The 26,647-nt window shown below is 46.5% G+C and overlaps 1 protein-coding gene across 3 annotated transcripts in view; it reads right to left on the bottom strand.

The window, feature by feature from the left end:
- SMYD3 (SET and MYND domain containing 3) overlaps positions 1–26,647 on the bottom strand; it is a 1,661,405-nt gene that overhangs the window by 443,055 nt on the left and 1,191,703 nt on the right. For all 3 annotated transcript variants that reach the window (XM_063917806.1, XM_063917805.1, XM_063917807.1), the window contains exons 6-7: positions 6,456–6,523; positions 829–931 (exon numbers count right to left, since the gene is read on the bottom strand). In XM_063917806.1, coding sequence (XP_063773876.1) covers positions 829–931; positions 6,456–6,523 — 171 coding nt within the window. The remainder of the gene's footprint in view (positions 1–828; positions 932–6,455; positions 6,524–26,647) is intronic.

Genomic DNA, 26,647 nt, shown 5'->3' with positions numbered 1-26,647 from the left:
ACAACTCCTTTATGGAGTGAGTGGTTTGAGCTCAGTCCGTACCAGTTCACAGTTCGTATTGTGAAAATGCTAACTGTCCCTACCTCCTAGTCAGATATATTTTTTTAGACAAACGGGAGCACATGCTTGCCGCCTGTTTGACCCAACTTCCTGTGTATACTTCCGTTTTTTTTAACAATGAACAATAAAGTTTTTTGAATATAAATTGAAGATCAGGAAATGGACATGCCATCCATGATTAAGTGCGCGGAGACGCACGAAACGCGTTGGAGGCATAGAGCTACAGATCATCACCTTTCCGGCCCGAACTTCCCGACGCCTAGCCGCAGTGTGACGTCATCGAGCCGCGACCCGACAACAAGCCGCGATCCTTTACCGCTGGACGCAGCGGATCGAGATTGAAGGACCACAACATCCTCTTGTGCACGGGACTGACTAGGAGGTAGGGACAGTTAGCATTTTCACAATACGAACTGTGAACTGGTACGGACTGAGCTCAAACCACTCACTCCATAAAGGAGTTGTAAACATACTGCCAAACTAACTGAAAGGTTTTTTTTTACAGGTGCCACTTTTTACACATATATTACCCATGGCAATACATATTTTAATTTATAAATATTAGTGCTCGTTATATGCTCCTAACAATTAGAAATGACACAGGTAGCCCAGCAGCAGGCAAAAAGATTTTCATGTATTGTCTTTCCTATGTGAGATATGAGCAGTGACTGATGGTTTAACCAGCACGTGAAAGGAGGCACTCTGGAATGCAAATGGCTGGCCATCCCAGGTGTCTGTGAAAGAAGGGAGGACAGCTGATTATCATACCTCTTCTCCTTTTGCTATCTCCTTGACGGTGCGGAGGTGCAGGCATGTTCCTTCAAACACTATCACACAGTTTGGGTCACAACTGTGATTTAAAAGAGACATGCTGAAATAGACAAGAAAAAAACAAAGATCATGGGAAAGAACATACCATAGCCATGATTTAGCAGAACCATCAGAGAATAGAGATGCATAACACCCAACATGTAACATTACAAGCCGTCTCGACACAGCGGAGGATGTGGATGGAAATAATATGAGACTGCAGCCACTATGGATATTACTGAGGCAGTAGCACCACAATATAACTGTGAATAGATAATGGGTACATGATAACATAATTAATGGCATATACAATATACAGCAGACTCACAGTCACTAAATAGCAAAAATGGTCACAGCCAAAAGATAATGGTCATAGACTGCTTCACATGCATGAAACATTCTAATGATATTATGTACATTTTAATATGCAATTTGTTAATTACAGACAATCTGCTATAATTACTATACAACAGAGCACTTTGGGACCCATGTAGACAACCGAAGGGTGCAAAATGCAGAACAGGAGAGAGAAAGAGGGAGTTTGTGTACCGTTAATCTAACACTCTTTACATCCTATGTAGGGGAGAAAAAGACACATATACACCTCATAGGAGGCACATACGTAGCAGCTGCATCCCCCTTAATGCAACATTTGGACAAAAATACAACCAGACCTAGTAATAATAGCATAGTGCTGGTAGCATCAATATCAGTAGATCGAGACCTTAGACTCCCCAATCTTAGTTCTACCAGCACACGGCTGTATGTACCAGAGGCGGAACTACCACCAGTGCAACCAGTGCGTTGTACTGGGGCCCGCCTCTGTCCAGGGGCCCAAAGCATGTAATGAGTCAAACTGACTCATTACATGCCGCTGCATGCTGCGGGCAACCGCTGCCCGCAGCGCACAGCCGCCCGGAGAGGAGAGGAGCAGCGGTACGGGGGAGAAGGAGGAAGGGGGAGGTGGAGGAGGGAGCTGCAGCAGCGCTTTGTTACTGGTGGAGGCGCTGCTGCTGCTGACCCTCTGCTTCACTATAGGCTGTCTTCCGAGAACAGCCTATAGTGAAGCAGAGGGGCAGCAGCAGCAGCGCCTCCACCAATAACACAGTGCTGCTGCGGCTCCCTCCTCCACCTCCCTCCTCCTCCTTCTCTCCTGCCCGGGAATCGTCAAGCTGCACCGAGGAGCCTGAGCCAGCGAAGAGGGTAAGTATAATTCTTCTTTCTTTCTGTCTCTTTCTTTCTTTCTTTTTCTTTCTTTCTTTCTGTCTTTGTTGGGACTGCCTGCCGCTATGTGTAAAAATGGGGAATCTGCCTGCCGCAATGTGTAAAAATGGGGAATCTGCCTGCCGCAATATGTAAAAAGGGGGAATCTGCCTGCCGCAATGTGTAAAAATGGGGAATCTGCCTGCCGCAATGTGTAAAAAGGGGGAATCTGCCTGCTGCAATGTGTAAAAAGGGGGAATCTGCCTGCCACAATGTGTAAAAAGGGAGAATCTGCCTGCCGTAATGTGTAAAAAGGGGGACGCTGTCTGCAGTGCCGTAACTAGGCATTTTAGCGCTGTGTGCAAGAAACGACAGTGGCGCCCCCCCATGCAAGACAGGGGCAGTGCGCGCCGCAGGCGCGCAAAAAAATTATAGGGGCGTGGCTTCACGGGGAGGGGCGTGGCCACAAAATAATAGCAATTCATACTACGGTGCACAGTAGTCTACATTATTCAAATTACGCTGCACAGTAGCGCCACTACACCAGGTAGAGCCCCTTTTATACATTACAGCAGACAGCGTCCCCCTTTTTACACATTGCGGCAGCCAGTCCCCCTTTTTACACATTGCGGCAGCCATGCCCCCTTTTTACACATTGCGGCAGCCAGTCCCCCTTTTTACAAATTGCGGCAGCCAGGCCCCCTCTTTACACATTGCGGCAGCCAGGACCCCTTTTTACACATTGCGGCAGCCATTCCCCCTTTTTACACATTATGGCAGCCAGTCCCCCTTTTTACACATTGCGGCAGCCAGTCCCCCTTTTTACACATTGCGGCAGCCAGGACCCCTTTTTACACATTGCGGCAGCCAGGACCCCTTTTTACACATTGCGGCAGCCAGGACCCCTTTTTACACATTGCGGCAGCCAGGCCCCCTTTTTACACATTGCGGCAGACGGTGTCCCCCTGAGACAGAGAGAGAGAGAGAGAGAGAGAGAGAAAGAGAGAGAGGGATATACTTACCTTCTCCCCGCTGACAGGCTCCTCGTGCTGGCATCTCCCTCTCGGTGCAGGCAGTGAGGTGAGAAGGAGGAGGAGGGAGGGGGAGCAGGGAGCCGCAGCAGCGCTATTTCATTGGTAGTAAGCGCCACTGCAGCATCCCCCTCTTCTTCCGTATTGGCTGCCTGGCGCTGCTGTGGATGCTGGGATGGAGGAACCGCATCCCAGCATCCATAGAAGCCGGGCAGCCAATACAGAAGGAGAGGGGGATGCTGCAGCGGCGCTTACTACCAATGAAATAGCGCTGCTGCGGCTCCCTGCTCCCCCTCACTCCTCCTCCTTGTCCGCTGCCCGGCGCTGGTCTCTTCTCCCTCCAGCGCGGCGCACGGCGCACACAGCAGAGGCGGCATGTAATGAGTCAATTTGACTCATTACATGCCGCTGGCCGTGCGCCCTCAGGGCAACTGCGCTGTGTGCCAAGCCCACTTGGCACACACGTAGTTACGGCCCAGGCTGTCTGCCGTAATGTGTAACAAGGGCACGCTGACTGCCGTAATGTGTAAAAAGGGGACGCTGTCTGCCGTTATGTGTAAAAAGTGTACGCTGTCTGCCGTAATGTGTAAAAAGGGGACGCTGTCTGCCGTAATGTGTAAAAAGGGGGACGCTGTCTGCCGGTATGTGTAAAAAGTGTACGCTGTCTGCCGCTATGTTTAACAAGGGCACGCTGTCTGCCGTTATGTGTAAAAAGTGTAAGCTGTCTGCCGCTATGTGTAACAAGGGCACGCTGTCTGCCGTAATGTGTAAAAAGGGGACGCTGTCTGCCGTTATGTGTAAAAAGTGCACGCTGTCTGCCGTAATGTGTAAAAAGGGGGACGCTGTCTGCCGTAATGTGTAAAGAGGAATATGTCCGCTGTAAGGTGTAAAAGGGTCTCTACCTGGTGTAGTGGTGCTACTGTGCGGCGTAATTTGAATAATGGAGACTACTGTGCACCGTTTTATGAATTGGTATTATTTTGTGGCCACACCCCTTCCCCACGAAGCCACGCCACTATGTATTTTTGCGCGCGCCTACGGCGCGCACTGCCCCTGTTTTGCATGCAGGGGTGGGGCTCCGATGCCGTTCCTTGCACACAGTGCTAAAATGTCTAGTTACGGCATTGTTGCTAGGTATTCATTTCTCTGGCCCTGAGCAGGTCCCCCTCACCAGATCCTCTCCAAGGGTGAGGGGGTGGACTTGGATGGGATGGGGGGGAAGGGGGGGGGCCAAAGCATTTTGCCACACCTGGGCCCACCGCTCGCTAGTTCCGCCACTGGTATGTACAGTATACTGTAAGTGGATTGGGCCGGCAAGAAATAAATAAAAATATGTGCAGATAAAGAGAGCATATAAGGGAAATAATCTAGTTAGTGAGAATGCATATAGTACATTTAAAACAATCAAAACATTTAAAGGTATTTTCCCACTTTAAGTATGATCTTCCCTTCTCAATATATTTGTACTTTGGTAGGGGTCCCCCATCTGGAGCAATCATTAATTGTACTTAGCATGGTGCCAATGCTGATATATAGCCAGACCTCTACCATCCACATTTAATGCTATTCATTTCTCTTTGAGTGCCAGAAAAATGTTACAGTTCCAAGGAGAGACCCCTATCAAAGTACTAGCTATGAAGAGATAGTATTCTTATTCTTGGTAGAATTCATATTTAAAGTAGAAAGACTACTAAATCTAAAATATAGGTTGCCTTGGCCGCCTACAGAAAGCATCAATAGGTGTACTGGCAGGAAGACAAGTGTGTGTAGGAAAATGCAGGTGGAGGCTCCCATATCCAAAACTCAGAAATCCGGAATATTCCGAAACAATTTTTTTGCGTACAATTGTGATAGTGATAGTGTTTTCTGATGGCTCAATGTACACAAGCTTTGTTTAATGCACAAAAGTATAAAAAATATATAAAAGTATCTTCAGGCTGTGTGTATAAGGTGTATATGAAACAAAAAAATATATATTTTGTGTATGTACACAAGCTTTGTTTCTTGAATAAAATAATAAAAAAGAATTGTATAAAATTGCCTTCAGGCTGTGTGTATATGGAAGATATGAAACATAAATGCGTTCTGTGGATCGACTTGGGTCCCATCCCCAAGATATGCAAATATATGTGGTCCCAATCATTTTGGATATTGGAGAATCAACTGTATCTACAGTACTGTAACAACCCGATCACCAGGTTCAGATTAAGAACCACATGAGCCTAGGACAGAAATGATCAAGGGCCTGCTGTGAGAAACGACTGAGATGCGAACAGGACTATGTGGGCACAAACACCACCTACAGTACACTATCAGCCACAATGTCTCCCTAAATTTGTGAAAAATAGAAAAATTGCATAATTTTGTAAAGAAAATAGATATACAATTTAAATATGATTTATGACTGGCTGTGATCTAAATTAGTGGCTGATCATTATCGTACTGTATGAAGATGGCCCTATTTTTATGTGGAGGCCTGGAGCTGGAGCTCCATCTGCCCCATTGTTAATCAGACCCTTTGTGGCCACAGCTTATAATTCAGTTGTCTCCTAAGAGTCTCCCTCTGAGGCTGAGACTTTTTTTTATGAATCTCAGTGATAAGAACCAGAATCTCCTGATCAGACACCCAGCATGCTCTTCTTCTCCATGTTCTTCCATTACATTTTCTTGTTTATAACAATTTCTAGTAGCTCTTTGAACCTCCATTTTGGAAGTTTTCATGTCAAAAAATAAATACAATTTGTTGTACCTATACCTCCTAAATAATCAAATAGCTTGCTGGGGCGTTTAATATCAATGACACGAATTTCATAAAACATTACTGATTTCTAATAATTGTTTAAACAACTTCAACGGTAACAGGGTTCACAGATTACATTCAACACCATATACCAGGAATCTGAAAGAATGAACAGAAGTACACAAGTTTTTGACACTTGGCACTACTAGCTAAATATAATTGAATGGAATTGTAACAAGAATTGATACATGCTTCCTGCTGTGTGAAAGTTTAGTTTAGCTCTAATAAAAATCTCTCTTTCCGTTTACTGCTTATATTACCATAGGTTTTTTGCAACTTGAAATATAAACTAGGGCCTCCAGTTCCACCTTTCAGCTTGTTTGTATCCTTAGTAAAAGCCACATGCTTAACTCAAACAAAAAGCCATCAGTCTAAGGCTACATAAATAATTTCTTCAATTGGTAATGAGGCATTCTGAAAACAAATTTAAACTTTTTTTTTTCCCCCTTATTTCCTTGTAATTTAACAGTGGAAGTAGTTTTCTCCTGATAAACCCCACCGGCTACCTTAAAAAAAGGCAGTTACCATGAATAAGGCAGTCTGTGCATTACCTGGGATATACGCCAACACCAACCTCCTGCATTTCTCCATCGCTGATGGTGAAGCTGTTACAGGTCAGCTGTATAAACAAGCAAAGTAAATCTGGGATTAGTGGGTTTTGACCTGAAGGAAAAGAAACATTCAATAAATAAAGTCTATTTCATTCAGCAAATTGCTCCAGAAGATCATAAAACACCCAAAGCCAGCACAAGGATACATTCCAGTTATACCAATCCCCTGCAATTTTGCAGTGATTTCTGAAAAGGTATACTGATGCCATTCATTAAATATATACAGTCCAGATACGATGTTCCTAATTAGTGTAAAGAAAGGCGACCTGTGCAACTGGGCAGTCAAGTACTGCTTGTTTTACAGACTGGTTCTTGTTGAGAACATGCAGTAAAATGATGTGGCTGGGACATGCTTTAGCTCACAGCAATACATTTATTAATTGGCACTTTTAGTAGCTGAGTCCATTAATAACAGTTAATGATTTTCTTAAGACTTAAAGAAAAACATATATAAAATAACTGCTAATAAAGAGGAAGGGAGAGAGAAAATAAAACGAAATTGTGCTTTGGCATTATATAGTTGTGTGAAAAGGTTTGGTACTCCTGTGAAAATGATATGTTTCAGTCTCCGTTAATTTAGAAGCTAATCCAGAATGAGAACTAGTCCAGTTTGCATAACGTTAGTTGTGTAAAATTACTCTGTGCATGCCCAAGTAACTGGGCACAAGTTCAGCTTAATTCTTGCAGGATGTGGGAGGAAAGGGGTGTTCCAGTGTCGGATTGCCAGATAGGCAGAGTAAGCACGGGCCTATGGGCCTGCACCTTTTAAGGTCCCATTGATAATGGATCAAACTAATATTGATTTGATCTTGGAAAATTACAATCAAGCTTTCTTAAATTATTTCCAAACAATAGAAAAAGATCAACTCAAAGAAACAAAAACTTTACATTAATTGATAACATTTTTTATTTTATAACAAAATATGTTAATTTGTTTAACAACAGTAATTGTTAATGTTTATTTTGTGTAATAAAATTGGTTAAAATTGTTTGTTGGAAAAAGACACCCTGCAAGCCAAGTAAACGTACCATTGGGAAAGGACAGGGCTACATCCTAGGTGCCAGCACAAGACACACACACCTAATTACGGGCCAGCACCTTGGATTTACACCATTGGGGTATATTCAATTACAGTCAAAACTGCCGTCTTGTCGGAAAGATGGCAATTTTCGACTTTTTAAGGTCGGAAGGTGTTCCGACCTATTCAATACCCCTCTCAGTTTTCCGGCAAGTCTGGAAATTCCACATGTCAGAAAGCATATGGATCGGCGGAATAGCCACCGATCTGCGTGCTTCTGCCAGAAACGGGACCAAATGCGACAGGTTTTGGTCCCGTTTCCGACAATCTCAATACGCCTTTAAAAAAAGGCTCTGCTAGCAGGGAGTCGCGTCTGTCATTTCCGCCAATAATGTCAATCCGACTTTAAAAAAGTCGGACTGGCATTATTGAATAGTGCATTGTCGGATCCTTTTCGACAATGTTTGTCGGAAAGGATCCGACTTGAATTCAATATACCCCTTTGTACCTCGATGATGCACCCAACATGCTAAAAGGTACACACGTACCCTCCACTCTTAGGAGAGAACACTCTAAAAGTGCTCCATCATTTGAAAGAGGTGAACAGATCTTTAGAAGTACAAAAATGTAAAATTCAAATCAAGGACTCATCTCCTAATTTTTAGTACTACGCTTTTTATATAAATCATGGGACTGTGAAGACATGGGGACCACCAAAGTTAAGAATTTTTTTGTCTGTGACACGACAGATATGCACATTATAATGGGAGAGGGCAGTTATGAAGCCTCCACTTTGATTTGTTTTTTATTCTTTAAATCAAACTCTTTTTTAACTTTTCTTCAAAATTTTATTTATTGAAGCAAGGAATGGACGTTGGTAATACAAACAGTTGGTCAAATATGCAAGAATTGCCAGGTAGCAATATGGTAGAAAAACAGATAATTCAATCCTGGTAATCATATCAAAGCATATTTCATCTGAATGAATATTTAGTAAACACCACAGGATACCAGAGTCCAATTTCCAAAAGAAAGTAAACATATTCCACTAGAAATAAGAAAGAGATCCAGTCTTATCGTCTGCCTTTTTCTTTTGAATTATCATTTCCTCACTGGGCACAATAGTCAGTTCTAAAAAGTTTAAAGAGCTAAAACCGCCCAAGAGAACAAATTGACAAAAATAATTAAAGGAGTGAAAGGAAATAAAAGAGAAAGGAAACTAGAAAGTGAGAGGAGAACCTAAAGATAGAGGGGGTAATTCAGAGTTGATCGCAGCAACAAATTTGTTAGCAGTTGGGCAAAACCATGTGCACTGCAGGGGGGGGGGGGGACAGATATAATATGTGCAGAGAGAGTTAGAATTGGGTGGGGTGTGTTCAAACAAAATCTAAATTGCAGTGTAAAAATAAAGCAGCCAGTATTTATCCTGCACAGAAACAAAATAACCCACCCAAATCTAACTCTCTCTGCACATATTATATCTGCCCCCCCCCCCCCCCTTCCTGCAGTGCACATAGTTTTGCCCAACTGCTAACAAATTTGCTGCTGCGATCAACTCTGAATTACCCCCATAGTGAGATAAAAAACAAAAAATAAGATTTTACTCACCGGTAAATCTATTTCTCGTAGTCCGTAGTGGATGCTGGGAACTCCGTAAGGACCATGGGGAATAGCGGCTCCGCAGGAGACTGGGCACAACTAAAGAAAGCTTTAGGACTACCTGGTGTGCACTGGCTCCTCCCACTATGACCCTCCTCCAGACCTCAGTTAGGATACTGTGCCCGGAAGAGCTGACACAATAAGGAAGGATTTTGAATCCCGGGTAAGACTCATATAAGCCACACCAATCACACCGTATAACTCGTGATATTATACCCAGTTAACAGTGTGAAATATAACTGAGCCTCACTAACAGATGGCTCATAACAATAACCCTTTAGTTAGGCAATAACTATATACAAGTATTGCAGACAATCCGCACTTGGGATGGGCGCCCAGCATCCACTACGGACTACGAGAAATAGATTTACCGGTGAGTAAAATCTTATTTTCTCTGACGTCCTAGTGGATGCTGGGAACTCCGTAAGGACCATGGGGATTATACCAAAGCTCCAAAACGGGCGGGAGAGTGCGGATGACTCTGCAGCACCGAATGGGCAAACTCAAGGTCCTCCTCAGCCAGGGTATCAAACTTGCAGCCTTTTTCAAAATTGTTTGAACCTGACCAAGTAACAGCTCGGCAAAGTTGTAAAGCCGAGACCCCTCGGGCAGCCGCCCAAGAAGAGCCCACTTTCCTCGTGGAATGGGCTTTTACAGATTTAGGGTGCGGCAGTCCAGCCGCAGAATGTGCAAGGTGAATCGTGCTACAGATCCAGCGAGCAATAGTCTGCTTAGAAGCAGGAGCACCCAGCTTGTTGGGTGCATACAGGATAAATAGCGAGTCAGTTTTCCTGACTCCAGCCGTCCTGGAAACATCTATTTTCAGGGCCCTGACTACGTCCAGTAACTTGGAGTCCTCCAAGTCCCACGTAGCCGCAGGCACCACAATAGGTTGGTTCACATGAAAAGCTGATACCACCTTAGGAAGGAATTGGGAACGAGTCCTCAATTCCGCCCTATCCATATGAAAATCAGATAAGGGCTTTTGCATGACAAAACCGCCAATTCTGATACACGCCTGGCCGACGCCAAGGCCAATCGCATGACCACTTTCCACGTGAGGTATTTTAGCTCTACGGATTTAAGTGGCTCAACCCAATGCGACTTCAGGAAATCCAACACCACGTTGAGATCCCACGGTGCCACTAGAGGCACAAACGGGGGCTGAATATGCAGCACTCCCTTAACAAAAGTCTGAACTTCAGGCAGTGAAGCCAGTTCTTTTTGGAAGAAAATGTACAGAGACGAAATCTGGACCTTAACGTAACCCAATTTTAGGCCCGTAGTCACTCCTGACTGTAGGAAGTGCAGAAATCGACCCAGTTGAAATTCCTCCGTTGGGGCCTTCCTGGCCTTACACCAAGCAACATATTTTTGCCATATGCAGTGATAATCTTTTGCGATCACATCTTTCCTAGCCTTAATTTTTTCAGCGTAGGAATGACCTCCTCCGGAATGCCTTTTTCCTTTAGGATCCGGTGTTCAACCGCCATGCCGTCAAACACAGCCGTGGTAAGTCTTGGAACAGACAGGGCCCCTGCTGCAGCAGGTCCTGTCTGAGCGGCAGAGGCCATGGGTCCTCTGAGATAATTTCTTGAAGTTCTGGGTACCAAGCTCTTCTTGGCCAATCCGGAACCACGAGTATAGTTCTTACTCCTCTCCTTCTTAGTATTCTCAATACCTTGGGTATGAGAGGCAAAGGAAGGAACACATATACCGACTGGTACACCCAAGGTGTTACCAGAGCGTCCACAGCTATCGCCTGAGGGTCCCTTGACCTGGCGCAATATCTTTTTAGCTTTTTGTTGAGGCGTGACGCCATCACGTCACCTGTGGCCTTTCCCAACAGTGTACAATCATTTTGAAGACTTCTGGATGAAGTCCCCACTCTCCCGGGTGGAGGTCGTGCCTGCTGAGAAAGTCTGCTTCCCAGTTGTCCACTCCGGGAATGAACACTGCTGAAAGTGCTAACACATGATTTTCCGCCCATCGGAAAATCCTTGTGGCTTCTGCCATCACCATCCTGCTTCTTGTGCCGCCCTGCTGGTTTACATGGGCGACCGCCGTGATGTTGTCTAACTGGATCAGCACCGGCTGGTGTTGAAGCAGGGGTCTAGCCTGACTTAGGGCATTGTGAATAGCCCTTAGTCCCAGAATATTTATGTGTAGGGAAGTCTCCTGACTTGACCATAGTCCTTGGAAGTTTCTTCCCTGTGTGACTGCCCCCCAGCCTCGAAGGCTGGCATCCGTGGTCACCAGGACCCAGTCCTGTATGCCGAATCTGCGGCCCTCTAGAAGATGAGCACTCTGCAGCCACCACAACAGCGACACCCTGGCCCTTGGAGACAGGGTTATCAGCCGATGCATCTGAAGATGCGACCCGGACCTCTTGTCCAACAGATCCCATTGCATGGAACCTACCGAATGGAATTTCTTCGTAAGAAGCTACCATCTTTCCCAGGACTCGCGTGCATTGATGCACCGACCCTGTATTTGTATTAGGAGGTCTCTGACTAGAGATGACAACTCCTTGGCCTTCTCCTCCGGGAGAAACCCTTTTTCCTGTTCTGTGTCCAGAACCATACCCAGGAACAGTAGGCGCGTCGTAGGAACCAGCTGCGACTTTGGACTATTCAGAATCCAGCCGTGCTGTTGTTGCACTTCCCGAGATAGTGCTACTCCGACGAACAACTGCTCCCTGGACCTCGCCTTTATAAGGAGATCGTCCAAGTACGGGATAATTATAACTCCCTTTTTTCGAAGGAGTATCATCATTTCGGCCATTACCTTGGTAAATACCCTCAGTGCCGGGGACAGACCAACGGCAACGTCTGGAATTGGTGATGACAGTCCTGTACCACAATTTTGAGGTACTCCTGGTGAGGAGGGTAAATGGGGACATGCAGGTAAGCATCCTTGATGTCCAGTGATACCATGTAATCCCCTTCGTCCAGGCTTGCAATAACCGCCCTGAGCGATTCCATTTTGAACTTGAACCTTCGTATATAAGTGTTCAAGGATCTCAATTTTAGAATGGATCTCACCGAACCGTCTGGTTTCGGTACCACAAACATTGTGGACTAGTAACCCCGGCCTTGTTGAACGAGGGGTACCGTGATTATCACCTGCTGGAAGTACAGCTTGTGAATTGCCGCCAGTACTACCTCTCCTCGAGGGCAGTAGGTAAGACTGATTTGAGGTAACGGCGAGGGGGAGTCGCCCCGAAACTCCAGCTTGCATCCCTGTGATACTACTTGCAGAACCCAGGGAACCAACTGTGAACGAGCCCACTGGTCGCTGAAGTTCCCGAGACGCGCCACCACCGCACCTGGCTCCACCTGTGGAGCCCCAGCGTCATGCGGTGGACTCAGAGGAAGCGGGGGAAGATTTTTTATCCTGCGAACTGGCTGTCTGGTGCAGCTTTTTCCCTCTTCCCTTGTCTCTGTGCAGAAACGAAGCGCCTTTGACCCGCTCGCTTTTCTGAAGCCGAAAGGACTGTACCTGATAATACGGTGCTTTCTTAGGCTGTGAGGAAACCTGAGTTAAAAAATTTTCTTCCCAGCTGTTGCTGTGGATACGAGGTCCCAGAGACCATCCCCAAACAATTCCTCACTCTCATAAGGCAGAATCTCCATGTGCCTTTTAAAGTCAGCATCACCTGTCCACTGCCAGGTCCCTAATACCCTCCTGGCAGACTGGACATTGCATTAACTTTGAATGCCAGCCGGCAAATATCCCTCTGTGCATCCCTCATATATAAGACGACGTCTTTAATATGCTCTATAGTTAGCAAAATAGCATCCCTGTCTAGGGTATCAATATTATCTGACAGGGTATCAGACCACGCTGCAGCAGCACTATCCATGCTGAGGCAATTGCAGGTCTCAGTATAGTACCTGAGTGTGTATATACAGACTTCAGGATAGCCTCCTGCTTTTTATCAGCAGGTTCCTTCAAAGTGGCCGTATCCTAAGACGGCAGTGCCACCTTTTTTGACAAACGTGTGAGCGCCTTATCCACCCTAGGGGATATCTCCCAACGTGACCTATCCTCTGGCGGGAAAGGGTACGCCATCAGTAACTTTTTAGAAATTACCAGTTTCTTATCGGGGGAACCCACGCTTCATTCACTCATCTGATGGGGGAACAAAACACTGGCTGCTTTTTCTCCCAATCATAAAACCCCTTTTTTTGTGGTACTTGGGTTAATGTCAGAAATGTGTAACACATTTTTCATTGCCGCGTGCAACGGATGTTCCTAGTGGATTGTGTATATGTCTCAACCTCGTCGACACTGGAGTCAGACTCCGTGTCGACATCTGTATCTGCCATCTGAGGTAGCGGGCGTTTTTGAGCCCCTGATGGCCTTTGAGACGCCTGGGCAGGCGCGGGCTGAGAAGCCGGCTGTCCCATAGCTGTTACGTCATCCAGCCCTTTACATAAGGAGTTGACACTGTCGGTTAATACCTTCCACTTATCCATCCACTCTGGTGTCGGCCCCACAGGGGGCGACATCACATTTATCGGCATCTGCTCCGCCTCCACGTAACCTTCCTCCTCAAACATGTCGACACAGCCGTACCGACACACCGCACACACACAGGGAATGCTCTGACTGAGGACAGGATCCCACAAAGTCCTTTGGGGAGACAGAGAGAGAGTATGCCAGCACACACCAGAGCGCTATATAATGCAGGGATTAACACTATAACTGAGTGATTTTTCCCCCAATAGCTGCTTGTATACACAATATTGCGCCTAAATTTAGTGCCCCCCCTCTCTTTTTAACCCTTTGAGCCTGAAAACTACAGGGGAGAGCCTGGGGAGCTGTCTTCCAGCTGCACTGTGAAGAAAAAATGGCGCCAGTGTGCTGAGGGAGATAGCCCCGCCCCTTTTTCGGCAGACTTTTCTCCCGCTTTTTTTATGGATTCTGGCAGGGGTATTTATCACATATATAGCCTCTGGGACTATATATTGTGATTTTTTGCCAGCCAAGGTATTCATATTGCTGCTCAGGGCGCCCCCCCCCAGCGCCCTGCACCCATCAGTGACCGGAGTGTGAGGTGTGCATGAGGAGCAATGGTGCACAGCTGCAGTGCTGTGCGCTACCTTGTTGAAGACCGAAGTCTTCTGCCGCCGATTTCCAGGACCATCTTCATGCTTCTGGCTCTGTAAGGGGGACGGCGGCACGGATCCGGGACCGAACGATCAAGGTCGGGTCCTGTGTTCGATCCCTCTGGAGCTAATGGTGTCCAGTAGCCTAAGAAGCCCAAACTATCTCCAGTCAGGTAGGTTCGCTTCTTCTCCCCTTAGTCCCTCGTAGCAGTGAGTCTGTTGCCAGCAGATCTCACTGAAAATAAAAAACCTAAAATATACTTTCTTTTCTAGGAGCTCAGGAGAGCCCCTAGTGTGCATCCAGCTCAGCCGGGCACAAGATTCTAACTGAGGTCTGGAGGAGGGTCATAGTGGGAGGAGCCAGTGCACACCAGGTAGTCCTAAAGCTTTCTTTAGTTGTGCCCAGTCTCCTGCGGAGCCGCTATTCCCCATGGTCCTTACGGAGTTCCCAGCATCCATTAGGACGTCAGAGAAAAACAATTAGTGAGCCAAGGAGAAGGAAAAAAAACATAATGGGGATACTGGGGCAGAGCTGGATTAAGGCTATGGGGGGCCCGGAGCACTTCAGACAGCGGGGCCCCTAATAAAGAGGCAGACAGATGAGCTATATAAAAATATATATATATATTTATAGCTATAAGTATATATGTGTATACTGTATATAGGTTCCCATTAGAAAGGAAGAGTCAGCTCTCTGCAGACTTTTAAATTAGTGTAAATCTGTATTAATAGTTACGGACGTGGGTTTTTCCTTCAGGGTACAGATTTAATCTAATTTAAAAGCCTGTAGAGTTCCGCTTATTGCTTATATTAAGCTAGGAGGACGTCCTGCACTATTATATATATATATATATATATATATATGCCACCCACTTGTCACACTAAGTGCCCAGGTGCCCTCCAACCCTCCAAGGTGATCTCCCACCAGATACGGGCGGCACTCACGGGACTGTCAATGGCGGAAATCAATGGACACAATACAGGTGTGACTCCCGTGTCCATTGATTTCCGCCATTGACAGTCCCGTGAGTACTACCCGTTCTTGTGCTATATATATATATATATATATAGCACAAGAACGGGTAGTACTCACGGGACTGTCAATGGCGGAAATCAATGGACACGGGAGTCACACCTGTATTGTGTCCATTGATTTCCGCCATTGACAGTCCCGTGAGTGCCGCCCGTATCTGGTGGGAGATCACCTTGGAGGGTTGGAGGGCACCTGGGCACTTAGTGTGACAAGCGGGTGGCATATATATATATATATATATATTTATATATATATATATATATATATATTAAAAAAAAATAATATATATATATATATATATATATATATATATACACATACATACATACATACACACACATCTATGTATACATATATTGTATATACATACACATTTATATACAGTATATATTTACATATATGCAAACAGACACACACACACACACACACACACACACACACACACATATATATATATATACACATATATAATATTACACACAGTACCATTAAACAGCCAGGCTTACTTTTGATGTAATACATGAGACAGGACAGTGAGAACTCACTCTTCTCTGTCTCCTCCAAGCCGCATACACGCTGCTCCACACGCTGCCTGCCACAGGGACATTTCTTTACCCTGCAGCCTGCGCGCTCAGCCAATTACCGAGCCGCAGGCTGCTGCTTTACAAGCTATTGGACAGCTGAGCCGTCGCTCAGCTGTCCTGTACTGTTATGCTGCCCTGGCGTCGGCGCTGCGGTTGTAAGGTTGCCAGGGCAACCAAGGGAAGCCGGAAGTGCAGCTCAGTGCCGCAGATCGGTAAGAGCTCCGATCTGTGGCGGGGGGCCCCTTTAGGAAGGGGGGCCCGGGGTACTTACCCCCCGGGCCCCCCCCTTAATCCGGCTCTGTACTGGGGGCCCATGTGCACTGCACACACTGCACCCATTATAGATTAGATACGCCACTGCATTTAGGCGAGTCAGGAAACCCAACCACACAGGCTCTAGATGGGGACAAATAGCCCCTCTACAATCTTTTGTATAGCAATTTTTCTATATAGCAGGTCATTGCTGGCAGTGAGATTGAGAGAATAATCAAAATCTTAGACATATGAAAATGTGAAAACTGCTACTGCCACACTGTGATACCTGTCCGATAATAATGAGCAAAGAGAGGGGTATGTATGATACAATAATAAAAGAGATTGCTCTGGAGGGTTGGTGTTTGAGCAGAAATGCTTTATCTGAGACATTATCTCAGTCAGATGAGGAAAGGTTGGGGAAAACTGTATGAATATGCAGTAATGTTGGGCCTGGAGGAATGCAAAAGTGTGTGGGTACTCAAAGTCACATTTCTCAATGGTTTGAGCAAAGGTCAGGGTTTTGTGGGTGTTACTGTTCACCAACATTCTAAGACCTACAGTCGACGAGGACACAAAAGGTGATGTAGCGCGGCTCTTCTGGAAAACAGAATTACTCAACAGAGGGAGAAACAGCGAGGAGGCTGCATTCAACCGCCATATCTTTCTAAGTTTATACCACACAGTTCTTGTGGTCATCAGCAAGGGATAATCCATACCCAAATCAAACTCATAAATGCTTAAAATTGTAATGAGTGGTTTGGATCTAAGGGATCCGAGGCAAAACTAACCGGGCCTTTGATATGTCCAACTGCATCGGATACCGAAACAAGACAAAATGATGTCCTCTCACTGTTGGATCTTGCATGTTTTGGATTCAGCACCAATTTCAAAGTACCATTGAAATCAATGGGCTGACCGCTTATTGGCTGAGAGCGCTGTCTCTCACTGCTCTCAGCCAATCACTGCTTCCCCATTAGGCACAGTGCTTCCCCACTTCTTCAATGGGCACAGGGAGCACAGCAGAGTTTACAAAAAATGGGGGCCACACCTTTCCTGGCAGCACCCCCGCAGTGATGATACTGCCAGCATTACCCCAGTACTAACACCTCCACGCTGCAAGCACCCCCGCACTGCCGACACCACCAGCAATCCCACACTGCAGGCACTGACGGCACCCCTGCACTACCGACGCCACTGGCACTCTTGCACTAAGGACACTGCTGGCACCCCCACACTGAGAACACTGCTGGTAGTCCTACACTGTCGACAATGCCGGCACTCCCGTACTAAGGACAACGCCGGCACCCTTGCACTGAGGACAATGCCGGCACCCCCCGGACTGAGGACAATGCCGGCACCCTTGCACTAATGACAATACTAGCATCCCCGCACTAAGGACATCGCCGGCATCCTCTGTCACAGTAAGTGAACTACTGGTGTATCCAACCTGCACTGTATCCGACCCGTACTGAATCTGACATGCACTGTATCCAACCCACACTGTATGCAACCTGTACTGTAACCTGCACTGTATCCGACCTGCACTGTATCCGACCCACATGTACCGAATGCTGTGTTTATGGTTGGGGAGATTTTGGGGAACTGCTCAACAAAAAGGCCGATTGATCGGGGTCTTATGTGGACACAGAGTGCCAGTCATCAGTGGCCCGTGGCCTCCAAGAGGGAGGTACAGATTGAGCACTGAGAATAGGCATGTGAAGGGGGCATTTAAGAAAAGTGTTGCTATTTTACATATAGTTTAGAGTTGTTTTCTTTGCAGTTTGTTAACTGCTACTACCACTTTAGAGCAATGATATTCCACACACAATTCTTAGTACATTTCTGGTGTGTTTTCCATTGGTTCAATTTGTTATTGTTAATACATTATTAATTTGCAAAACATTTTTAAACAGAAATAACTGACGTGTGTTTGTGCCACTGCTCTGCCGCTTAGTTTAGCCAGCCAGCCTTATGTTGTGAACAATATTGTGAGATGTAACATAGGGGGTAATTCCGAGTTGATCGCATCAGGAACTTTGTTAGCAGTTGGGCAAAACCATGTGCACTGCAGGGGAGGCAGATATAACATGTGCAGAGAGAGTTAGATTTGGGTGTGGTGTGTTCAATCTGCAATCTAAATTGCAGTGTAAAAATAAAGCAGCCAGTATTTACCCTGCACAGAAACAAAATAACCCACCCAAATCTATCTCTCTCTGCAAATGTTATATCTGCCTCCCCTGCAGTGCACATGGTTTTGCCCAACTGCTAACAAAGTTCCTGCTGCGATCAGCTCAGAATTACCCTCATAGTAACACAGTTTCTGAGGTTGAAAAAATACAATTTGGCCATCGAGTTCAAGTGATCACCTACACTGTAATATTTTTAAGACTAATGACGTGTACACACAGTGTAATGCACTGTACAGCCCAACACTGACTATTCAATGTGGCTGAAGCCCGGCCCCACCAACATAGTCAATATTGGGCTGCCTGCACAGTCTATTTTTCCTTGCAATGCCGATCCGGCGGGACTGTGCTTCGGCATCGCAAGGACTATACACACAGTGTGATATGCACTATATTTTCTTACGATTTTGACTATATAGAAAAATAACACTGTGTACGCACCTTAACTTTTAACTGTGGAGAATGTTTAGCTGTTATATCTATTCCTTTTTTTTTTACTATTGTGCATGATTTGCCCAGCATAACCCTGTATATCCTTATCCGATAGGAATTTATCTAGCCCATTCTTAAAAGCAATGACCGAGTCCACTCTGAGATGGTCAAAATTGAGTGGAGATGACTGGAAATAAATGTTCTAATTGAGGTTAATAATACCGTAGGAACAAAAAAGGCCCAAATTATGTGATTTTAGCTGTTTTTATCAATTTTGGGGAAATATACAAAACTAAAACCAATCACAGCCGAAATCCAAAACCAGACGACAAAATAGAACCAAAACCAGCAAAAATGGTCCAGCGCACATCTCTAATTATAAGTTAAATATTTACGTTTTCTATTCCTTTACTGTTATCATTCAGTCTGGAATTAATTTTGGATAAAGTCAGGATGCTCAACAGACTAATATCATCAAATCTTTCTCAGATAGAAGACTTCGGAAACAACATCATTACATTCTGCACGAACCTCCCAACAATGGACAGCTGAGACTTTAAAGCATATGCTTGTTTGACCTCAGTAGCTGCAAAATGTATTGCTTCACCACAGAAATATCCTATGTTTCTGGAAACATTTATGTAGCATTTGTAACCTAGTAATGTAGCATCTAAACAGCCTATTCCAGGCCTAACATCTTAAAAACACATTAGCAGAATGACGCCATTAGGATGCTGAAAAGACAAAATCAAGAAGGAAATTAGGTTAGACAACAGTTTGTGTCATTCAGAGGGAAGACATAGCTAAAATGCAAACATGTGCAAGTCTAAAAGAAGGCTGAGATGTTTATTTCAGCCACATTACCTTATAATGCTATCATTACCTGTCATTTTAGTGTTAACAAGAAGTCTGGAATTAGGACAGCAATGTATGGTGGGCCTGATTCAGATGTGGTTGGAGGTGCTATCGCTGCTACTTACTGTACATGGAATATGTTAATGTTCCTGCTCCATTACTGATCTGTGCTGCGTACTACGACGCAGCATCAGATCACCAGCAACACCTTTGGCTGGCTGTGTGACCCATGGGGTTGCGCAAGCTGGCCGCCGCAGATCCAACAATGAGACAAAGAAATCTCCATACTTCAACGGAGATTCAGGCCTCAGCACTCCCCCAAAACGGCAGTGGCATGCCTCTGTTTGGGAAATATGGCAAAAAAAACTCCCCCAAAATGGCAACAGACTGTCAATCAATGACAGTCCGCTGGCAATCTGCGTCCGACGTTGCAGACCTTTACTGCATGTGCGCAGTACTGGTCCGGCACATGCACAAAGTACCGAACATCTGTATTTTGTGGCATGAGCCCCAGCTACGTCGGGACATGAATAAGGCCCGTATGACAAAATATTTCAAAAAGTTTGCCCAAAAAATGTAAATAAAAATGTTTGAGTTGTTATTCAATAGTAAAATGTATGAAAAATCAGAATGTAAAACAAGCAAGTCAAACGTCCACCTTTGTAGTGATAAATTGTTTTACCATGGAGCTGTAGTAAGAGACATTCAAACCATTTAAGTTAAGCACACAGGTACGTAATAATTTCAAGTTGGGGAGAGGGGAGTGAAGTTAGAATTTCATTTTGGCGCCCCTGCTGCGGTGCCAGTATTCTCTCCTTCTACAGCCTCCCCCACCCCCACTGCTGGGGAGCGCTTACTTATGGATCCCCGTGGGCAGCTTCACCTTTAAAAGTCGTCTCCTCTCACAGGGTGGCGTGTCCATTCTTCTGTACTAGCCGGCTCTTCACTGAGGCATTTCTAAAAGGAGACATGGCCATGCTGAGCCTGCTGGAACATCCCGGGACAACAACAACGCCTCCTCAAGTAATGCAACTATGAAGGGAGACAGCCAGCTAGTACAGAAGAAGGGATACTTTTAAAGTTGAAACCGCCCGCGGGTATCCGGAAGTAAGCACCTCCCCCACACCTTCATCATGTTTGGGGGGTAAAGATGCCCCCTTGCACCCCCTTCCCTCCTAATTCCGATGGCATCTGATTAAGCAGATGGAGAAGCTGTATAAGGCTATGTATTACCCAATGCCATTACAATTCTCAGGTGACAATGTGTTTCCAATGCAAGTTAAGTACAGGTAAATGTATATGACCATAAAAATTATTGTACCAACTGGGGCAGTATATATTTGGGGGGGGTTTTCTTACATTTGTTAATTTGACCTGTATTGCAGAGCATTTTTTCCAACTGTTTCTGTTCCATTTCAAGTGCATCAATTAAAAAGTTCCATTCGTCTGAATTACATGTGGCCAAGAAATATGTCCATATGGGGAAAAAATATACTTTGCAAACACCAGCATGTACATAGCATAAAAGTCATAAAACTTAGGAATAGGAATACAGTTACTTTAAGGTTTTCAGACATACAGTAAGACAATAGAAAATAGAAATTCACAGGTTTGCGCAAAGAGCAAAAGAAAGGGGTGTGGAAGTTACTTAAGTAACATAATGCACAAAAAAGTTAATTTGGTGTAGATACAATGAGATCTGAGAAGGTACAGTATAGCCTGCATTACAGTTATAACCCTTTTACACTGCCTTGATAAACCCTGGTTTTTGTAAGTGAATGTGCATCAACACAGATTTTACTCAGTAGAAAGGGGTCCCCAGGAAAAATAACTCGGGTACATTTACCTGGGAATACAACCCATGCAGCGAGCAGGGTTAGACATGGGTAGGACCCAGGTTAAGAGGCAGTGTAAACAGGTTAAGCAGGTCCAGAGTCATAACTAGACATTTTGGTGCCCTGTGCAGGAAAGAGAATTGGTACTCTCCATGGGTGTAGTATGGTATGCCGGCGGCCGGGTTCCCTGCGACCAGCATACCGGCGCCGGGAGCCCGACTGCCGGCATACCGACAGTGTGATGAGCGCAAATGAGCCCCTTGCGGGCTCGCTGCGCTCGCCACGCTGCGCTCGCCACGCTGCGGGCACGGTGCACACTATTTTATTCTCCCTCCAGGGGGGCTGTGGACCCCCACGAGGGAGAATATATGTCGGTATGCCGGGTGTCGGGATTACGGCGCCGGTATACTGTGCGCCGGGATCCCGACATTCGGCATACTGAAGACTACCCCTCTCCATAACTAAAACAGGGACAGTGCGCGCCGAAGGCTCGCGCAAAAAATATAGGGACATGGCTTCATGGGAAAGGGGCATGGTCACAAAATAATACCAATTCATATTACACCTTACAGTAGTCTCCATCACTGAAATTACACCATGAAGTAGTGCCACTTATATACATTATGAGCCCCTTTTCCACATTACTCCAGGCAGAGCCCCCTACATTATGAGCCCCTTTTCCACATTACTCCAGACAGAGACCCCTTTTCAACATTATGCCAGACAGAGCCCCCTTTTACACATTACTCCAGGCAGGGCCCCCTTTTACACATTACTCCAGTTAGAACACCTGTTACACTAGATGGTGTGGGGGGAAGGGGGGGTGTCAGGGGGGGTGTTTGTGTGTGCTAAGGTATACTTACGTTGCTCCAGAGTAGTAGCTTCCACCAGCCTCCTCCCGCCCAAACACTGCAGCTTTTCTGATGTTGTGGACACAACAGAAGGGCAAGCCAGGAGGAGCAAAGTGTACCAAGGGACGGGAAGCTGCATCGCTGCCAGGCTACCTATTTGAGAACTAGTCGGGTGCTGCAGCTACCTAATGGTGTTTGGAGAAAGTAGAACACTGCATTCCAGGTATTATGATTTGGGCCTGTTTTGCTGTATTTGGCCCAGGACTTTGTGTCCATGAGCTGCATCTCAAAAGAACGTGGGTCATGCAGCAAAACAATGACCTAAAGCACACAAGTCAATCGACCAAAGAATGGTTGAAAAAGAATAAATGTAAAGTTTTGGGATGGCTATATATATATATATATATATATATATATATATAGGAACGTCCCTATATAGGGGTGGGGAGGGGGCGGCGATGGCCCCCTTTCTCCACACTCAGGCATGTCACTGCTGTTGTAGGAGGGGGAAGAGGACAGGATATCCTGGCCTCTAGTTTGCAGCTGTGGTGGCCGTATTGTGTGACCCACACGGGTCAGGCGGCCAGCAGATAGTGTCAGAGATGATCCGATACTGCATCCTAGGATATAAATAAGATCAGTAATGCATACAGGAGTCGTGATGCCTCCTGCTGCATTACCATATTAGTGCTAATGCTGCTGCTTCTATGTACTGTAAGCAGCAGCAACAGCAACTCCAACTGAATGACCCCCATTATATGCCAATTTTGCCCAAAGAATAAGTACAAGACTTACAACACTATAGGCACCCAACAGTTCAATTCAGCACCTTATTATTGGGACATATCTCTGGATACAATCCTGAAGGTTAAGGTCAAGGTAAAGGAGGCTTACTTGTTCTTTTCCCAGGACCATATATTACAAATAAATAACCATGTTTACCTGCAATGTGTGGTCCTAAGAAAAGGGCATTTAATGAAGCCATAAGGGCTGATGTTACGAGGACTGAATGCATGGAACCAGCTGCCTGGAATGGTGCAGGTACTGGATAGATGACCAGGTGAATACAGGTTATAAGCAGTGAGTGGGGTATTCAAAATGCAGAGGATTCCAGCCAGGCAATCTATGATATGTGAGTTATTGTTAATTCAAAGTATGTTCAATTCTGTTGTACATTAAAATTAATGTGATCGTACTTCACTACCATGCGTACACTTTATTATATTCTTATGCATATGCTGTTGTTACATTGAGGAATGGAGAATGGAGAGGTGCTGCGTGAAAGATTATTCTACTAACATGCATACTGGATTAACCCTTCACATGGTAATATAACTTTTCTGTGCTAATATATAATATGAGGAACACGCACACACACACACACAGATATATCCCATATAATATAATGTTATAACGTCGGCAGCTGTCATGACAGAGATAGCCAATGGAGTAGTAGGCATGGCAGCAGCAATGACAGTTGAACTCACTGAGTCCAGCAGAAGAACTGAGATGATTTCAGTAGATGCCCTAAATCTCCTCATTCTTGGTGTAATGACTCCTCAGCAATAACATGTAATTTGCCACTGATGTGCCACTAATTTCCCACATGTATCACTGTGTAATATCAGTGAGAAGATGCTGCTGATGTGAAGCACGGCCATCAGTAACTGCCATCTCCAACTGCCACCAGCATGCAACATTTGAATTCTCCATGGCATAAAATCCTAGTGCACAGCAATATCACTGACATTTCTTGAGTTGAAGTTGTTGCTGATGCATGAGAAAGAGCCTCCCAGGATAGATCACCTTTGCTTACCAGTATTTGCTGCCAGTGATTCACCAGTGACTGGATCTCATCGCACAATCACATCTATGTTTTTTTCTTACTCTCTTTTCTATTATTTGTTTTATTTTTTTAGATATAGCTACTGTCACCAGCTACAATGAGCTAAAGGGGGAAGGCCAGCTGCTTGGAAATGGAGGAAAAAAACATATTATCAGTGAGACATGTCTTAGGTCAGGGCGCCACAGACCATCCAATGGTGGACCATCTTCAGAAAGAGGAACAGCTGAACCATCATCCGGAAAAGGAAGAGCTGGACCATCATCAGGAAGAATGGCACCATCATCAGGAAGAGAAGTGCTGGACCATCATAGGAAAGAGAAAGAGTTGGACCATCATTGGAAAGAGGAAGAGCGGGACCATTGTTAGAAAGAAGAAGAAATGAACCCAGGGCAAGTTAAAATCGGGCAACTACAATGAGGGCAGCACTCCTGAGGCTGGAGAACATCCTGAGGCCCTTTCTTCCCACCTACAGCAGACTCACTGTTGCAGAAGAAGAGGACGTAATGTACTGTACCATCTGTCTGACATTGCAGTTGGAATGGAAATGGCTGTATCATCCTGCCATCATACCTTCCTTGTCCCTTGCCTGACAAATTGGCTACAGATGAACAGCTTTTGTCCTGTGTGCCGCACAAGGTGCTACGACTTGGACATTTTTTCCCACCTTATCTGAAGGGATACCAGACAGAAGCAGAGGACCCAATCTAAACATCAAAAGTATATAGCGGTGGGGGCGTGGCCTGGCTGCTGTGGAGAGTAGCTGTGCATCTCCTCAGCTCCTGCAAGCACAGCTTATAAAAGCACTCTTACACACTCCTAGCCGGTTCCTGTCGGCCCCAGGCGCCCCTAGGTGGCCACATCTATCCTGCTGCTGCTGTTTGGGGAGACCCGCGGAGTCGGGGAGCACTTTTAAGTGCTCCTGCGGATTGCGGCCTTCCCCCCAAGGTGAAGCCGGGGCCTGGAGTTGAGAGGCGGCCCGGACTGGCCGCTGGAAGGAAAAGCCCTGCCGTGGATTGTTCCTCCTCGGCATACTGCCGCCCTGTTTGGACCCTCCGAGGTCCCCCCGGTGGACGGAGAGTTGTGCCCCGCTGAGTGGGTGAGTCCGCTCCGTGATCGGAGCTTCCCTGCTAGCCGCCGCGCCCGCTGTCCCCCGGAGCTGCGGAGGCCACCGTGCCGTCAGACGCGACCTCCCTCCCTCCCCTGCCTCTTCCGTCCTCCTGGTAGCCTGGGACGCAGAGAGCCGCGCGGCCGGCCGCCTGGGCCCGCTATCCTCCCGCTCCCCTTTACAGCGGGGACGGGAGGCCTACTGACGGCGGCTGGACGGGAGCCTAGATTTACCCCCGGGCCGATGCACAGTTCCGGAGCCGCGGGGAGGAAACACACACCTCTCCCCTGCCCTCTGGAGCTCTATCCATCGCAGGGCCAGCTGGAGGGGCTTCTCCTGCCGGTGCTCACTGCTACGGGTACCTGGCTTGGCTGGGGCCGCCGGGGATTGGTGGGGCTTAGTGAGGCCCGGTGGCCATCTTGGAGGGGGCCCTCTGCCGACACTGGGATTCAGGGGCGCACGGAGGGGGCTGTGGGTCCGCAGCGGAACAACGGGGAGCCACAATACCATCAAGGGATTAGTGAGCGGCTACTGCCATAAGTCCTCAGTGGCACTCCCCCACCACATTATCATACGGTCCAGCCTCTGCTTCCCCCCCGTCCCAGGACGACACTGCTGGTCCCTACCTCTGCGCGCACCGACTCCATAAACAGGTCTGATTGCTCCAGGGGGACTGCAGAGCCACCAGTGGTCCCTGAAATCACACTCCGGGTGCTGGAAACCTCGTCCTGCTCCGCCCTGACCCCGGTGACTCCCACTCTTGTCCCCGGCGGGACTCCACTATCACCTGACCTGCATTGAAGACCCCACTGCCTGGCCTGCTTCAATACTCGGGACTCACATCCCCCGGTCCGCAACGGCGGAGGGGTCCTTGACCAGGGGACTCCCTACTACCTTGGACGCGGACTCCTTATTGCCGACATTCCCGCCTTGCCAGTCCCCGGCGCTATGACCGCCTGAAAGTGAGGAGCCCGGCCCCCCCCCTGGGTGTCTCCCCCCTCCCCCTTTTTGTTGTTTTGTTTTGTCTCGCATCTGACTCCCTATCTCCCCTGACGGATCACATTTCATAGTATAATATCCTACACTGGTACGATCCACATGCAGAAATCCTCGTCCAAGACTCCTAAACAAGGGGGTGCTGATATCTCTCAACACTTTACCAGGGGCACCAAGAATACCCAGCCTAGGGGTCTCCCTTCCCCTCTTCACGATTCTATGGATAACTCCGTCACTCCGCCTTCCGCTCCGTCCACTAAAGATGATATCTTAGCTCTCCGCTCCCTTATTTCGGACTTTAAGGACTCCTTAGAGTCCAAACTGGACAAGGCGGTGGCCTCCATCAAAACGGACATCTCTTC

The sequence above is a fragment of the Pseudophryne corroboree genome, chromosome 4, assembly GCF_028390025.1.
Source record: "Pseudophryne corroboree isolate aPseCor3 chromosome 4, aPseCor3.hap2, whole genome shotgun sequence".
Classification (NCBI taxonomy): domain Eukaryota; kingdom Metazoa; phylum Chordata; class Amphibia; order Anura; family Myobatrachidae; genus Pseudophryne; species Pseudophryne corroboree.
The sequence above is the reverse complement of the archived record's forward strand: the minus strand, read 5'-3'. Positions and strand labels throughout refer to the sequence as shown.